The sequence below is a fragment of the Oryx dammah genome, unplaced genomic scaffold, assembly GCF_014754425.2.
Source record: "Oryx dammah isolate SB20612 unplaced genomic scaffold, SCBI_Odam_1.1 HiC_scaffold_8, whole genome shotgun sequence".
Lineage (NCBI taxonomy): Eukaryota > Metazoa > Chordata > Mammalia > Artiodactyla > Bovidae > Oryx > Oryx dammah.
In genome coordinates, this window is record NW_024070192.1 from 41,189,564 (window position 1) to 41,207,540 (window position 17,977).

General features: G+C 47.4%; 1 protein-coding gene across 4 annotated transcripts in view; it reads left to right on the plus strand.

The window, feature by feature from the left end:
* The window catches only part of SSH2 (slingshot protein phosphatase 2), a 238,596-nt gene extending 223,046 nt beyond the window's left edge, over positions 1 to 15,550 (plus strand). For 3 of the 4 annotated variants that reach the window (XM_040243853.1, XM_040243851.1, XM_040243852.1), the window contains exons 13-14: positions 5,611 to 6,445; positions 8,569 to 10,772. In XM_040243853.1, coding sequence (XP_040099787.1) covers positions 5,611 to 6,445; positions 8,569 to 10,596 — 2,863 coding nt within the window. In that variant the 3' untranslated portion in view covers positions 10,597 to 10,772. Of the gene's footprint in view, positions 1 to 5,610; positions 6,446 to 8,568 lie in introns of all 4 variants that reach the window. The other variant, XM_040243850.1, reaches the window with a different exon arrangement.
* Positions 15,551 to 17,977: the final 2,427 nt, after the last annotated feature.

Sequence of the window (17,977 nt, forward strand, 5' to 3'; positions counted from 1 at the left end):
GCTTGGGGTGGCATCAAGGACATCGGTCGGTGCTCTCTTCCTGCTCTCCTTTCCCTGGCTAATGGCTTGGTCCTTGAATTTGCCTTATGACTCCAGACAGGTGCCACATTTCTAGGCATCTCCCTAGAAGTTCCACAGCATCTGGCTGAAAGAATGATTTCAACCAGAGGGGAAGACCTTTTGCAGAAGCTCCCCAACAGTCTGCCACCCACTCCACCCCCACAGGACCATTGACCAGGACTGGGTCATACTCATAAAACTAAATCACTGACTAGGAAAATAGAATTTCCTGGGCTGGTTAAAACAAACTCACGGGGAATTTCTTGGCAGTCCAGTGGTTACTACTCCCTCGCTCTCACTGCTATGGCCCAGGTTCAATCCCTGGTCGGGAAACAAAGATCTCACCAGCCACACGGCCGAAAAGATAAAATAAATTCATGTTCACCCTCTGGTGTTAGGGAAGTACCACATTCCCTGTGGGACTTGAACACTCAAACCAAATCGGGCCTCTGCCAGTAAGGAAGATGAATGCGAGTGCCTCCTGGGCATATAGCTGCTCGGGTCTGCAGGCTATGATGTATTGTCAGGAATACAGCACTTGTAAAGCTACCTGCCAAGCCGACTGCCGACTGCCGAGTGGGTTGAGCCTCAGAGAAGCTTGCTTACCCAGCCCCAAAGAACTGCTTCAGGGTCTGTATGCTTAGAAGAGCAAAGAAGAAGTCCCAGAGGCCTGTGACTGTCTGAAGCTCTGCCAAGCCTTGTGGTTCGGTAACCAAGAGAGGAAAGTCCTTGGGAAAATCCCGAGGACTCACTGTATTTGCGAAGAAATTCCATTTCCTGTCCAGGCACTCAGACATCTTGTATTTCACATCTTCTCCCAGGAAGCATGCCATGGTTTTCCCACAGAACTAGCAGCCTGATCCTGGCATTGTCAAGCCCCATTAGTTGTCTAGAGTGGCACAAGGTGCTTAACTTGAGAGGGCAGCCCTCTGTTGGAGGGTATTAGCTTGGCACTTCAACCTCTTGGCTAGAAGAGACGTTTAACAAAGTGACAGTAGGCCCCTGCAGTGATTTATGAGGTGGTTCCAGTCTCTTAATCAGGATATGAGAATGTAGACCAAACATTGAGAGTCCCTGTGAAATTCAAGGGACTTTCTGCATCTTTCAGTCTGTCTTTAAGCCTGAGGAAGGCTAATATTTCATATTCTCCTTTAGATCTGAAAGTGAGGATGTTTATCACAAAGGTACTGACTGTTCATATCTAATTTTATGTTTTCTGTTGTTATTAGCTGGGGGATAGGAGTGATGCAGGAGGAGGGGTGTGTGTGTGTGTGTGTTGAAACCCTCCATTAAGGTACCAGAAGCCCTGTTTGTTATCCTGGACTCTGATTGTTGAGGTATCTGGCAGATTTATATTCCATTCGACAGGTTCAGCTTTCATGTATCTGCAAAGCTGGACCATGTGTCTGAGATATTAGATTCCAGCATATAAGGCGCAAGGAAGAAAAACTGGACGGTGGCCAGGGGGAGTCTGTGACATGTCCTCATAGGTGTTTTGACTCTTTGACTGTCCCTGTCACCAGGGCCAGAGAAGATAGAGCTGTCTTTGCCAGTGGAGACATTAGTCTAGTTAGCTGGTACACAATGGTCAGCCAGCAGGAGGGAACCTGAGAATGAGAGAACATGGATTCTTGTTCAGGTGACAGCCAATCACAAGTAAAGTTTAAAGGATTTTCTTAATAGCGTTTCAGTGAAATAATCTTAGAGCATTTAGGACCATGCACAGCTCAGAAGATGCTTAGCTGATGCTTTCTTTCCCTCTTCCTTCTCCTCTTCTCTGCAGACTGCCTAATGCCCTGAGAAGTGACCATAAACACTCTGATTTTACTACAACTGATACTCCTTTTTTAGCAGTATTTTCCTCTACATAATTTTCTCAGAGTTGGTACTTCAAACATGTAACAATAAGAGGCTTCCCAGCTGGCACAGTGGTGAAGAATCTGCCTGCCAAGGCAGGAGACAGAAGAGACACAGATTCGATCCCTGGGTCGGGAAGAAATAGTTCCCCGGAGTAGGAAATGGCAGTCCACTCCAGTGTTCTTACCTGGAGAATCCCATGGACAGGGGAGCCTGGTGGGCTACAGTCCATGGGGTCACAAAAGAGTCGGACATGACTGAGTGACTAAGAAAAAGTGGAGACGAGAATGGAATATCATATGCATCCTGTCATTTAGATTTCCTTCTTGCTCATTTACTAAGTAAAAGGCCAAATTCCTACCCAGAATGACCCAGTCATTTCACGTGTGTCAGTGTGTTTATGTGAGTCCAAATTCAAGTCAGAGGCCACTCAGGGAGGAAAAGAATCTGAGACTTGGTTGCATCATCCAGGCCACAAACCAGCTCTGAAGTTCTTTTTGACCTTGTTTACTTGTTGCCTCAGGCTTCCCTGGTGGCTCAGATGGTAAGGAATCCGCCCCCAATGCGGGAGACCTGGGTTCGATCCCTCAGTCAGGAAGATCCCCTGGAGAAGGGACTGGCTACCCACTCCAGTATTCTTGCCTGGAGAACTCCATGGACAGAGGAGCCTGGCGGGCTATAGTCCATGGGGTCACAAAGAGTCGGACACAACTGAGCAACCAGCACTTACTCACTTTTTACTTGCTACCTACCTGGAGGATCAGCTGAGTATAAATGTTTAAAGTAACAGTATAAACAGTTTAAAGTAACAAATATGATCTAATGTCTTATATCTTTCCCTACTGATGGAGTATTAGAATAAACTGGCTTGGGAAGAGGCTTCACTGGGAGGCAGGGTAGTGTTACTGAGTAAAATTAACAATGTACACAAGCCCTATGACCCACCTATTCCCCTTCTATATGTAAACACCTTTGAGAAACCAAACTGTACCAAGCACAAGAATGTCCACAGCAGTGTTGTCTGTAATCATTTGTAGCCCAAAACTGCTGGTCAGCAGGGCAGATAAATAAATTGTGGCTTACTGTCTACACTATAAAATTACAGCTACATTGATGAATCTTAAAAACATGTTAGGCCAAAAAAAAAAAAAAGTTGTAGAAGAATACACAGTATGATTTCATTTATGTGAAATTCAAAACGTGCAAACCAGGCTATGTATTGTCAGAACAAAACGCGATGACACAATAAGGAAAAAGGGGGGTGTGATCAGCACAAAATTCAGGTCACTGGTTACTGACCTCTGCATTGAGAGAAGGATGAGAAAGGGCCATATGGAATAATGGTGCTTCAAAGGCCGTGTCTTGACTGTCAGAGACCCACCTGCCACTCCCTGCAGGTCCTACTGCAAAAATAAAAAAGGCGGCAGAATCAGACTTATTTTTGGATCAGGATTTTTCTGTCTCCTTTACAGGAGGTGTCAGTATAATTCCAGAGCTCTGACCCAGTATTTTCTGATGATTATCTTCTGCAGGAAGGGAAGGAAATCCCTGCTGGGTAAAGCAGCTATGATGTCAGCCACTTCCTCTGAGACTGGCCCTGTTTGTGCCTATTAGCATAACATCCGTCTCTGATTGGTTAGTGACTTACAGGCAGTTCTTTAGAAACGTACTTTGGAGGGTTCTCAGGACCAGGAAGATAAGAGTTGCCTGGTGACATAAGCTGTTGTTTATGATCAGGGTGAGAACAGCTCCTCCCAGAGATAGGCTTCCCAGTGATCTGTCTGCATCACAGGAGTCATCCCACCATGGTGGCTGAGAAGACTTGGTGCCAGTTTGAACATCCTCACGACAGGCAAAGAGCAGAAACTGGAGAACACGGTCATTATTTAGGTCAGGAAACAGGGTGTCTCGATTGAAAAGAAGGAACTTTAAAGCACAGGGGCATCCGTTGGTCACAAAGGCCCCACCTATCCAACCAGGTCGCTGGCACCCGCCTACCACCACTCACGCGTTTGGGATGTGTGATATGTTGTCTCCTCCTAGGGGTGGCTGGAGTTCGTGCAGCTTGGGAAGGGTGAAAAGCCTACCTCACAGCCAGCTAATTGATTATAGCTGTCTTCATAAACAAATTGACCTGCTCCTTACCCAGAAAAGCACCCTTCTGCTGGGCAGGCCTGAGTCAGAGAGAGCCCCACCCAAGCAGCCAACAGGCGAGGGAGCTGAGAGCAGGTGCAGAGCTGAGAACAAACAGGGGTTCACATTAGTGCAGGCGCATGACTCGGCAGAGATTCACAGGCAGCCGAGGCAGGTATGGCCCTGAGCCCTGAGTAAGCTATCCTGGGCTGTTTCCCATTCCACCCTGAGGTGAAGTAACTCTTCATCTGCCTGGAAACTGCACCCCCAAATGCCACATTTGGCGACCTGTTCCCTGGGCCAGCCACAGGGCCACCTTCCTCTTTTTGATTGGAGCCTTGGGAACTGTGCTTCCCTGTTAGAGTGGGCTTTGAAATGAGATCTCATCAGACCTCCTCTCCACAAAATCAACCACAGGGTGGACGTGTGTGTAGTCTTTTTGGCTTACCTCCTTTTCTGGGGTCACTTTAGCTTGGTGATTTTTATCCAGATATCCTTATGAAACAGGCCTGTACTTTATGCTTATCCTCTTCCTTTCTGTTACCATCCTTCATCTCCAGATTTACTAGCCTCATCTTTGCTGCCACAGTGAAAGCTCCGGGTCCTAACCACTGCACCACTAGGGACCTCCCTCATCTTGGCTTTCTAATTCAAGAAAGACTGTCACCCTCCTCACACTTCCACATCAGTGATTAATCCTCTATCAGCTCTTTATCTCAATTATGAGGACTTATGCTGGGCTCCATGAAAGTGTGTCTCTTTTTATTATTTGGATGCTGTTTTGTTTTAGTTTTTCTCCACAGTTATTAATACTAAACATGCTCATTTTTAATTCACAAATCACAGACATACTACAGAGTGTAGAATGTAAAGCCCTCCCCCAACTGTTACCAGTTTAATGAAGCTCCTGCACATGTTTTCCTACATTTCTTCTGACATGGGAACTAAATGTTCCAAGCGTGTTCAACATGCTTTTCACTTAATAATACACTTTGGACATCGTTCCATTGAAATACTGACTCTTTCTAATAGCCTCATAGCATGTAAGTGTACAGACTGTAATTTAAATAAATTTTTTTGGTGCCATAGCATTAGAGTAAACATCCTTATGTATATAGCTTTGTGCACTTATGTAGTAGTATTTCTCAAAGTAAAAATTTTAAAGGGAAAGTTGCTGGTGAAAGGGTTAAATTTTGAGAGCTATTGCCAGTTTCCATTCTTTGAAATTCTACAGTTCACACCCCTACCAACCATGTATCATGAGAGTGCTAGTTTGGCCAAACCATCAACACTGTTAACAACCATCTTAGCTCTTGTAAGTCCGATCGTAAAAAGTCAGATCTCATGTTCATTTGCCTTTGTTGTTGTTTTGCTTTGTTTTTGTTGTTTGCTGTTAGTAACATTGAGCCTCTTTTCAACTGTTGATTGCCTACTCCCATTGGGCATTAACCAAGCATCTTGCAGGGTGAGATTTACGTTTCTCTGGGAGCGGTTTCCTGGGAGGGTATTGATTGTTTTCACAAATCAGAGTAAGTCATTTCCTATCTGTGTCTTCCACAGCAAACAGCGGCACAACAAGCTCTGGAGATCGCATTCAGATAGCGACCTCTCAGACCACCATGAACCCATCTGCAAACCAGGACTGGAACTCAACAAAAAGGAGATTACCACCTCAGCAGACCAGATTGCCGAGGTGAAGACCATGGAGAGCCACCCACCCATCCCTCCCGTCTTTGTGGAACACGTGGTCCCGCAGGATGAGAATCAGAAAGGCCTGTGCACCAAAGAAAGAATGATTTGCTTGGAGTTTACTTCTCGGGAATTTCATGCCGGACAGATTGAAGATGAATTAAACCTAAATGACATCAATGGATGCTCATCAGGGTGTTGTCTCAATGAACCGAAATTCCCTCTTGACAACTGCCATGCATCCAAAGCCTTAATCCAACCTGGACAGGACCCAGAAATGGCCCACAAGTTCCCAGACTTAACCGTGGAAGATCTGGAGACGGACGCGCTGAAAGCAGACATGAATGTCCACCTGCTGCCCATGGAAGAGCTGACGTCCCGCCTGAAAGACCTCCCCATGTCCCCGGACCCTGAGTCACCGAGCCCCCAGCCCAGCTGCCAGGCTGCAGTCTCAGATTTCAGTGGAGACCGCATTGACTTTTTCAGCGCTCTAGAGAAGTTTGTAGAGCTTTCCCAAGAAACCCGGTCCCGATCTTTTTCTCATTCAAGGATGGAGGAAGTGGGTGGAGGAAGGAATGAGAGCTGTCGACTGTCAGTGGTGGAAGCAGCCCCTTCTGAAGCGACCACTGATGGGCAGAGAAGCAGCTCTTTGAGTAATACTCCCCATGCATCTGAGGAGTCTTCAGTAGATGAGGAGCAGCCAAAGGTAAAGACTCTCTTTATGGTTCTGTCCCTACTTTTCTTCTCTGTGAAGACAAAATATTTGGGATTCTGCTCTGTTCACTCTATTTTTGATATTGATAAAGACTGAAGAAGGTGATACAGGAGAGACAGTCTAGCTGGGACTTTCTGGGAAAACTTAGAGTTTAAATATAGTTATCTTTTTTAAATCAGTAGCATTTCAAGGAATTTATCTTTCCAGGCTTTTGGTGTCATTAGAAGCATTTCTGAAAGGGGATGAAGGAAGAAAGGATTAGCCAAAACGCATGTCCTCCCAGAACAAGGAGAGGTCTCCCCTAGACCTCTGCAGTTCAGATCAAATCTCAACCAGCAGGGAGGTGCCAGGGACTCACCTGCTGCCTGAGTGAGACCTGTCTCTCCGAGAGGATGGATTTGTTTGGGGAAGTTCTTTCTGCCTCAGAAAATTCAAAGACTGGACATGTATTAATAGTTGTTGGAGTAGCAGCTAATTCCCATGCTGAGTTCTTGCTGTTGATAATGTATCTGAATTGTTCCTCATCTTGCCACCTTGTGGTATTCGAGAATTGAGAGATAGTTTGAGGAAATAATTTAAGAGCAGACAGAATCCCAAGATTCTTCTCAGTGGCCGATGAGTTCCTATGAGCCATCTCAGACCAGGGAGGGGAACAGTTATTATGTGTCAACAGTTCTAAGACTCACATTAATTATTCTCATTTTGACTTGAAATTGGGTGGTATCTTAAAAAAATGGTATCTTAGATTGATAATGGGAAGTAAATGGTGATCAATTTGCTTTGACATAAATCAGGTCATTTAATGATTTCAATGGAGCTGACTAGACTCTTGACATCTCCTGATATCCACCTACTTAAATTTACCACCTCGTGTACTCATCTTTCTTCTCTCTCTTTAACCAACCCAGGGCAGTTGTTGCCTCTGCTTCTGTCTTCTCTTCTCCCCCAAAGTTATGCCTCTATTTCATTTCTACCGGGAGACCAGAATGCCCAAGCTCGCCTTTGGACTAATGGATGCAGCGGCTCTGACAGAAATAGCTTTTCTGCAAAGTTCCTGGTCATATGAGCTCTCTCTCCACAGCCCCTGCACCACACTGGGCCCGCTGTGGCTTCTCTCCCAGCTTTGGCAAGTTGGCCTCTGCCTGATGTCCCAGCACATTTCTCCCAAAGGCATAACTGACCTTGCTAGTCTGCAGTAGCTCTGACTCTTTTGAAGGAGAAAGACCAGAACAATTCATAGGAAAATACTGTACTTTGAAAATTTACAAAAATGCTGCCAAAATAGATTGAGGCTCAGAATGATGTTGCTTTAAGAGACGTCCAAGGGCCATCTCTGAATTCTGAGATTCTTAACTATTTCACAGTAGGGCTTGATTTCGCTCTGGCCAGTTTTCTCTGGCTTTGTTCTAAACCCATCCGGGCACTTGTAACTGGTGGAACAGTAAAATGTCAGAGTCACGGTTTCTCAGTTTGCTCAGGTATGTGGCTGCATCAGCCACAGGAGGAGCCCCTTGAAACATAGGAATTGTGCTCACATGCTGGGATGCGGCCACTGGGAGAAGCAGGGGGAGGAGTGGATGAGAGCTGGCAAGACAGGACAGAAGAGAGCAGTGAGACTCCAAGTCAGACATCCATCTCCCTCGGACTCTGGGCATATGTAAGGCAGCCATTGAGCCCTTCAGTGGAACTCTTCCCCTTGAACCAGATTAGGCCAGAAGTTGATAGGCTACAGAGGAAAAGTTTCGTTTACCCCAGGATGGCGTGAATCTAGAAGGCTCGGGGTCTTCAGAAAATAAGGATTATAGGAGCCTCCAGGGCTACTTGCTGTTTACTTTTGGAGCAAGCTATTGGAACAGAAGCCTGTTAGCAAACAGAACAAAAGTTTAATAGGCAGTGACACGATGTATGACTAATTTTGTATCTCTGCCTTTGGTGAATCTGTTCTTTTCTTGTACCATGAAATAGAGTGTAACGCCAGGCGGAGGACAGTTCCAGGCACCCCATGATTTGTGTCCTCAGAGCCAGAAGGTCCTCCTGGATCAGAAGCTAGTGAGCAAACAATCTGGCTCTTCCAGTCAGTTTACCATAACCTTCTTACTGTTCCCTCTTCTCAGGCAATCTCAGAACAGGTCAGCCCAGACATCTTCATGCAGCCACACTCAGAAAATGCGATGTCAGTCAAAGAAATCGTCACTGAGATTGAATCCATCAGTCAAGGAGTCGGACAGATTCAAGTGAAAGGAGACGTGCTGTCCAACCCATGCCACACACCAAAGAAGTACATCGTCCACGAGCTGCCCCTGGAGAGGGCCCAGGCCGCCGAGAACAGACCTGGAAACCTGGAGCAGAGTGAAGGTTCCTGCCCAGCCCAGCCTGAACCAGCCAAAGACTCAGGGAAGGGGGACCCCCAGGGGTGTCCAGGGGCACACTCCTCTACCACGGAGGTGGAAGAAGAGGAACCAGCAGAGGGGGAACAAGAGCTCTGGGGCCCCGGGATGCCCCCGGATGCCAAATGGTACCCCGGGTCCGTGAGGCGAGCCACCTTGGAGTTTGAGGAGCGCCTGCGGCAAGAACAGGAGCACCATGGTGCTGCCCCTGTGGGGACCTCGCTGTCCACTCGTAAGAATTCCAAGAACGATTCTTCAGCGGCAGACCCGGCAGCGAAAGGGAAGAGTGACGAAGCCGCCCCAGAACTGTCATATGTCCCCAAGGAGCCAGAGACAGGCAGGGGCCAAGGGCGATGCGGTGAGTCTGAGTCTGGCTCTTTACCGCGTCCTGAGCAGCTTGCCGTCGTCCCAGCCCCTGAGCTGTGGGAGTCTCACCCAGCACCAGCACCTCAGCATGGCCCACGGCACGAAGGCATCCTGCGGGAGCCCAGGACTGGGGTCTCAGGGCAGGGGCCCGAGACACCAGCGGCCCCTGCTCCCTTTCCCAAGAAGATAGAAATCATTGAATACACCTACACAACCACATCCGCTGATCCCGGGCCAGGGCGGGAAAGAGCCAGCAGTGAGAAGAGTGGGGCGCAGGGACTGAGGACAGTGAAGGTGGAAGAGACCCTCACTGTCCTCTGTGCTCTGGATGAAAATCTGAACCGGACGCTGAGCCCCCACCAGGCTCCTCTGCACCCCAGAGTGCTACCTTCGCCTCATTCTTCCTCTCCCCAGCACGAGCACAGCAGGTCAGTCGACCTGTCCCCAACCCTGAGCAGCCTAGCAGCGCCTGTTGTCAGTCTCACAACCCAGCCATGTGGCGCCAGCCCGGATCACCTGCACCCCCAGACCGTGGTTCACCTGGAAGGCTTCACAGGGCAGAGCAGCACCACAGACAGTGAGCCCTCCACGGAGCAGGGCAGCCAGGAAGAAAGTCAGGAGAGCCCCCTCTCCAGGGGTGATGAAGTGCCATATCAGGGCTCCCAGTTCAGTAGCAAAGACCTGCATTTAATCAGCCAACTGGGTAATAATATCGGGGAGCAACTAGAAAAACTGGACCCAACATCTGTAGCCCATCAGCTCCCACACAGCTCCAGTAGCGACAGTCTGGAGAGTCTCAGTCAGAGCCCCAGGGTGGTGAAGGAACACGCTCAAGAAATTGAGTCCCGAGCGACTTCCCAGGTAGGGCTCCCCAAGCCACTCCAAATGAGGCGTTCAGCTTCCCTTGCCAAGTTAGGTTACTTGGACCTCTGTAAAGACTGTTCACCAGAGAGGGAGCCTGTCTCCTCTGAGTCCCCTCATCTCAAACTGCTTCAGCCCTTCCTCAGAACAGACTCGGGCATGGAGGCCCAGGAGCCCCCAGAAAACCCAGACACTCCCCAGAACCGAGAGCCCACCAAGTATTTCATAGAGCAACTCAGAACCACAGAGTGTATCGCGCAGAGCAGGCCAGTGGAGAGGCCCCTTGTACAGTATGCCAAAGAGTTTGGTTACAGTCAGCAGTGTTTGCTCCCCAGGGCAGGACCTGAATTGACTAGTTCGGAAGGAGGCCTTCCTTCGGTACCGACCCAGGGACTGCAGGACACCAGCCCGGCCCTGGAGCTGGCTGTGGCGCCCCGACAGCAGCACGGCAGAACTCACCCCCTTAGGAGACTGAGGAAAGCAAATGATAAAAAACGGACAACCAACCCCTTCTATAATACCATGTGATTCTGAGCCTGTACACGTGACTTTCTAAAAGAAATGTTTGTAAAAGGGGCAGGTGTAATACGTAAGGAACCATGCACTTTATGGGTTAATTTTATAATATTTTGGTCATTTTACTGTTCCTGGAGCATGCAGGGTTTGTTCCCCACCCCCACCCCGTGTGTGTGTGAGAGAGAGAGTTTGATTTGGACAGCAAGGCCATTTTGTCAATTTTTTTTTGTTTTGAGAAAATTCAAACCTCAAAAAAATACTCATTTTCAAAGAACACCTTTATCCAAGGCAACGTGCTGTTTTTCAATCAACTGCCACCTGCTCCTCATTTTGCCCTCTGAGGAAAGGCCTGCTGGCTTGATTGAGGAAGGAAGCAGATGGGGAGGGTGGGGGTGAAGCTGGAAATTGGAAGCGCTGCCCTAGGCCTGTGTGATGAGGGTTTGGTCTCCAGACCTGATGCATTGGATTCAGATTTGCTGAAGGGGGCAGCCTGACGTCAGCGTGTTCTCAGCGCAGCCCATTGGGAGTTCCCAAGGTGGGCAGGCTCTGCTTTGCTTTCAAAGAGGGTCTTCCAGAAATCATCTCTTCTGGTCTCCAGAGTGAATCATTACAAAAAGGCATGATAACAGCTGGCTTTGTAAACCTATCAAGCAAATACTTTTTTTTTTTAACCCCAAGCAAATGATTTTATTAAATTTAAAATGACCTCCAAATGAAATCCAAGAGTTCCTCTGTAGAGGGAAGCCGAATAAGAGGAGGTGAAATTGGGGGTGGAGAGGTGGTCATGCCCAGTATCTTCTGGGTGGATGGACTCAGTGGAGTCCATAAGGTGGTCATCCTACCCTTTCTTCCCCACCCCCTCTTCCCCCCAACCCCCGGAAATGTGCTCTGCAGCATCTCCCAATGAGAAAACACGATAGGGACAAGTTTGAAAAACAGCAACTGAAAATGTGTTTGTGTTCTAAAATGAGTACAGATGTAGGGTTTTAACCCTCTCATTACTTGAATAATTCTGTGGGCCTTTTGAGTTTCATGGCCCTATTTTTTCCAATTTATTTTCCTCCCTCATGCTGTTTCTCCCAACGCTGCCTTTTTTTAATTTCATAGATATTTGAATTGTTACATGACTTATGTATAACTTCCATCGAATGCAAAGGTTTTCTTTTTAATATTATCACTGTTAACACTTGACATAAGTTTTCTTTTTTTCTTTTCCTGGAAGATTTGTCATTTCTCTAGTTTATATACAGTATTTATGTACATAATGTCGTCACTTTGTTACCTTGTTTTGTTGTTAATGTTGTAGGGTCTTTTTGATTTAATCCATTTTAAGGAGTAAAGCTGCAACTGGAAGACATACAGATACCACAGAAATAAAACTCATGGGTTTTGGTAGGAATCTGCAGAGAATCTGTGGACAGTGGTGTAATTTAAATGGAGACTTCTGATCACCAGCTCCTGCCAAATTATGTGTTAGTAACTTCCTCCTCAGAGAAACCCCCAAAGGCTCCCAATTAGATTGCAGCGTGACTGAAGGCTGATGCCTCTTTGAGACTGAAATCCCAAAACGTTGGCTGAATCAGAACCAGGGAGCATATGTGAGTGTTACTGCTGCCCAGGTCAGAAGCCCCTAACAGATTGGGCTGAAGAGCCACAGGGAGGCCTCGGCAAGGGCAGGTGCCCCTAATGACCACGTTTAGGATGCTGTTGCTTTGCTGCTATTGTGGAGGTCCTTAGCACAGGAGCACCTGCCGTAAATACCGTTTCAGCTTCTTACAGGACACATGTTGAGCCCGGAAGGAATGCCTTCTGCAGCTCCTCAGAACCACAGAGGCCTACAGATGGGCTCCCTGTGTGCTCTGGTCGATGGCCGCATCGCTGAGAGACACACCAAGCACAGAGCTGAGGCTCAGGCTTGGGATTCATCACAGCACTGAGAGGAGAAGACAGATTCACAGGCTGTGGATGTGATGTTAGAGGCCAGAGCTCGGTGAGGCCAGGGTGCCCCGAAGGAGACAGCAGAGGTGGGCCGAGGCCACTCCTAGGTGCCCAAGAAGAGCTGTGAATCCAGTTGCCATGAGGAGGCCATGGTTGGGTCTGTCGTCCCTGCCAGGAGGCCAATTAGACAGAAACCTCCTGTTCTGAGTGTTTTTTTAAGATGTAGTAATGATAGGTACCTGTGCTGTTCCAAAATAGTTTCTTCAGTGTTCAGATGTATCATCCACGCAGTTTTGTGACTCCTGGATATTCAGTGTGTTGTAAAGTGTTCTGCTAGGCGGCATGTTCCAGTGTGAGGAGACTTGCAAGACAGGGTTATGAATTTCCAGGGCTCATCCACTGACGCTGCCCTGCCTGGTTGAGGCAGTTCCATCACCAAGATGATGGGGAAAGGACAGGGAACTGTGCGGGGTTGGGAAGAGGAAGCTTGGCATGGAGGTAGAGAGTTGTGTCCACTCGGTGACTTCCCCGAGATGGTGACAGCCCTCATATCAAGAAGTACACACCTGGGCGTTGACAGTATTGCACAGTTCTCGCCATGGTGTTTAATGCTCACTCTCACTGCATTAAATAACAAGAGATGCGGGGGGGGTGGGGGGAACCCTCAAACGCTGTGAAGAAAAAAACTTTTTTTTTTTTAAGTGTCGAGGAAATGGTCTTGCTCTGCCTTTTTTTAAAAAATAATTATATTTTTTAATCATTTAATTTACCTGCCTAAAGAAATATTCTCTACATGAGGTCTGTAATTCAAGCATGCCATGGGGTTTTGCCAGCCCTCAGACTCCCACAACTGAGTGTTCTTGTGCTATTTACGTAGCTGAGTTCTGTCCAGGGGAAGTCCATGATAGCCTATCAACAACTTTCCAAACTGTATTCTCTTCAAACGGTCTGATAATCTTGGGTGACCTATTTCCCTTTCCTGTTCATGGAAAACTCAGACCCAAAGCAGCAAGTCTGGGCGATTGGCAGAGATGAGTCGAAGTTTTGACCTCTCGCTCAGTGCCTCTTGTTCTCTTTACTTTGAAAACTACCATAGCCTGACTCAAAATTTATTCTGGAGGGCTGTGTGATTGTGTGTGTGTGTGTGTGTGTGTGTAAAAAGTCACATTGTGGTGCATGGGGTAAAAGCCCCAGGGCACACAGAGTTTGAGCTGTAATCTGGATGGCTCTCTGGTCAGCAGGAAGAAGCCCCCCCCTTTTGATTTTAGAAACAACTTAGGCATGGTGTGTGCTCTGGCAGACATAGGACTGTACTGTAGTCATCCTCATCTCACCTCATTTGGATGGCCTTTCAGATTCCGAATGTTTGGGATCACTCCTAACATTTCAGGCTCTTTACCTAGTATTCTCCTGCTTCTGTACCTGTATCCCAGCTGGCATTTCCTCTTTCTTGAGTTTTGGGAACTACCAGGAGCCCCAAGGACAGTCTGAGGATGACCACACAGGCTCTGGGGTCCCCCCTCCTGCTAAAAGGCCGTACACAAATGCCGTCAGATAGACCTGAAGTTGCTGAGAGTGGCAGCTCACAGAAATCTTCATTTGTTCCAGCTGAGGATTTCAGTTCTGAAGTGATTAGTAAAGTTTTTTTTTTTTTTTTTTTTTGTGGGAGTTATTACTCTCTCTAAGAAAGCATTATGCAAAAAGGGTCATTTTCAAGGGCATTTTCAATTTTTAAAATAAAGCCATTCTTTGGCTTTTTTGAACAACTGTCTGTGGATACTTTGTTTACATTGTGAGTATTAACAGGAGCATCGTCTTGATGGCCACTCCGTCTCCTCCAGGCACCCTCCCTGGCCGTCTTCACACAGCGCAAGGCCCTGTGGTCAGCCCTCACGGGGAAGTGGGGGCAGCCTGGAGCTGATTTCCATCTGTGTCCTGCACTCCCAGCCAACACGCTGTGTGGAAACAGTCGTCATTTCCTCAGTGATGGTGTGGTCTTATAGTGATGGTTGTAATGGTGAATGGCTAGTGTTGTTTTTCAATTTTGTTTTGCTTTTTGATGGTAGATGAGATGAAATCTTAGCTCTTTCAGCACCAATCCAACTTAAGAGCATCTTGGATTCATTTTCCCTTCCAAACTAAAAGATCAAGGCATGTATTAGGCATAAATGTATTTGCTGCCTCAACTCATCCAGGGGCCGTATTAGAATGAAAACTTGCCTGCCAGCAGAGCAGGCAGCTGCATACTCCTAACCCTTCTCTAGGGCTTGGGGTCCCTGGATGCTATGGAGGGCAATTGCAAGATGCTTCTGTACTTTTCCAGCCTGGAAGTGGAGGGTGACTGGGCCTGGCTCCTGCTGTGAAAAGAGAACCAGCCTCATTTTCTCCGTGCCCCAGAGATCTGGGGCAGAATTTCTAAACTGGAATCACCCCTCATCGGTTTGAAGATGCCCCAGGAGGTATGTGACTCGGGCCACCATCTGTGCCCTCACAGCAGCACTAGCGGCGGCCTCCTATACCCGGGGCTTAACCCAAGCTGATGACTCGGTCTGGAAGCTGGGCAACTAACTGGCCCTGAAATGTTGCCCCATCAGTAAGTCTACAGGGAATTGTTTGGTTTTTATGTTCTATTGGAATTTGGTTTGCTTGGCATAGCTTAAGGTGCCTTTTCTTTTTTCCTTTCTACTTTATTTTGTAGGACTTGTTGTAAAGGTAGAAAACAAGTCCCCAAAGCCCCTCCCACTGACTGTTAACCTTTGCCCAGGCAATCCCAAACTTTTATGCTCACATTTTATTAAATAAAGCAGGTGCTCCCTGGAATCTCTGGGACCTTTTTGAGGCATTTGAAGCAGAATATAGAGTGGTCTCATCTCCTTCCTTAATCTTCCTGCTGGTTGGGATGTTCCACTTGTATCATAGATTTTTTATTATTGATGTGCTCCGCTGTTTTTAAATGTGAACTTGTGCGCAAATGTGCAGATTCAATGTTCTTGTTACAGATTGAATAAATTTTTATTTTGAAGATGAAGCGTGTACTCGATCAAGTGCAACAAAAGAGGAGGGTGGTGAGAAGGTGGGGGGATTGGAAGCGAACACTGACGGTAAACATGAATCAGTTCTCACTGATTGCTCTCCCTCCCTATGAGATAGCTGAGTGCTGGGGAAAAATACAACTTTCTACCTCTCACAAAACAGGAACTAGATGGGAAATGGGGTCACGAAAGGTTATTTCAGATAGTGAGGCTCCAATCAAGTGACCAGGCTGGGAACTTGCCTGGTCAAAGAGGCTCTTGTCAAAGCCACCAACTGAATGTTAGAATGAATAAGCAAAGGAACCAAAATTCCTCCGCCATCTGTGGGACAAAGGGTCTGCTCGGGACAGCTGCCGTGACCTGGCCCAGCAGAGACTGGATTTCTTGGGTAGGTGACCTCTCTGAGAGTTCAGAATGAATGAGAGTTCAGAAGCTTTTGCTCGGCACAAGGCACCTCAGCTCACAGAAAGGTTTCTAGAAATGGGATGTGACTTTCCAAAGTAAAAGCTTTAACCCTCTCCCACCGTTAGAAAAGAAGCACTTAATGTCAGTGCTAGAGGAAAAGAGATGGGGCCAAAGAGCAGCTCTCTAGAAAACAGGCTGGGGACAGGGCAGGAAGGGGAGGAATTCCCTGGTGGTCCAGTGGTTACGACTCTGAGCTTTCACTGCCGAGGGCACAGGTTCAATCCCTGGTCAGGAAACTAAGATCCCACAAATTGCACGGCACAGCCCCAAAATCCACAACAAACCAGGCTGGGAGGGAAGGAGTCTCCACTTCTCCCAACACGCAAACAGACCCATCATGAGATATTTAGTGATGCCGTTCATCACATATAAAGCAGTGCTACCATCTAGGGAAAGCATTTCCAGAGAAAACATTGCCTTGTCAGTGTTTTATGGATGATATGAATCATCCATATCAAATGAGATGAGCACACCACTGGTGTCTGGCTCGAGGGCCAGAGTGCCTGATGATGAAGGCAAAGTCATTTCACAAAACATTCCAGAGGTGCCTGGAGTCCCTAACCCTGATCAGTCGTGGCTTTCTATGCCTGTCTCCTATGGATTGCAGTTTAGATGGGTAACGGCTAGGGGAAGCACCAAGTCCAAGGAGCTTCTTCCACTGATTGATTCTTTGTGCCTTGGCTCCACCCACCCATGGCTCTGCCAGGCCTTGGCAGCCAGAAGAAGGCTAGAGGGCAGCGCTGAACCTTACCAGCTCTAAACAATATCTGAGTTCCTGCTCCTGTACCTGGAGAGCACACCTCCCCCACTTCCCAAGTGATGGAACTGAAGGCAGAATGGATTGAAGGATTCCTGCTTCCTAGTCCCAGACCCTTCCCTCTAGAATGGAGTGCCTGGCTCTCTCTAAAGGGGAGAAGAGGAGAGAAGGAAAAAAATGCCATTTCAAGGTAGGAGACAGCATGTCACGTAGCTTTTCTGCCAACAAGTGGTGCAGAATTGGAAAGAACCTAACCCAGCCCTCTTCATTTTACAGCTCAAGAACGCTGCAAAAATAGGGTGACTGAGCAATGGCTAGTTAGTCCATGCGTCCTTTCCTCTGTGCCACAAAACGTAACTCTTGGTATCAGCATTTGTGAGACAAAGTGACATTCTCCTTCAAGGAGAGACAGAAATGCATGGTGCTGGGCTTCCCTGGTGGCTCAATGGTAAAGAATCCACCTGCCAATGCAGGAGACGTGGGTTCAATCCCTGATCTCAGAAGATCTCACATGCTGCAGAGCAACTAAGCCCGTGCACCACAACTATTAAGCCTATGCTCTAGAGTCCAGGAGCTGCAACTGCTGAGGCCGCACACCCTAGATACTGTCCTCCACAATGAGAGGCAACTAGAGAGGCCCCAACTCGCCACAACTAGAGAAAAGCCCAAGCAGCTACGAAGACCCAGCACAGCCAAAAAATAAGAAATGCATGGTGCTGAAAAGCTTGACCCAGACACCAGAACTCTTGGGTAAGAATCTCAGCTCTACTATCTCAGTTTCCTGCCTCAGCTTCCTCATCTGTAAAACAGGGGTAATAATAGTACCCATCTCAGAAGACTATTATCAGAATGGAATTAGTAAGTGTAATGTCTGTAATACAGTGTGTAGCTATTGTTACTAAGGAGCTACTGAGTCACTCAGGTCTTTCCCTCCTAATCATGTGTCTGGAATCTTTAGGTAAAAGGGAGATTCTTCATAAACTACTCTTATGCCCCACTCCAATGCCATAATTATTCCTGAAGTACCCATAACAAGTGTCTGGCCCACAAGCCGCTGAATACTTGGACTCTTCCTGAGAAACAAGCCTTGTGATCCGTTTGAGGTTCCCACCACCTTCCCTCCTTTTACCTCTAATGCTGACCTCTACCTTCTGGAAGGCTGTGTTCCATTGATTTCCAGGTGTGTCCAGAGAAAAACTTC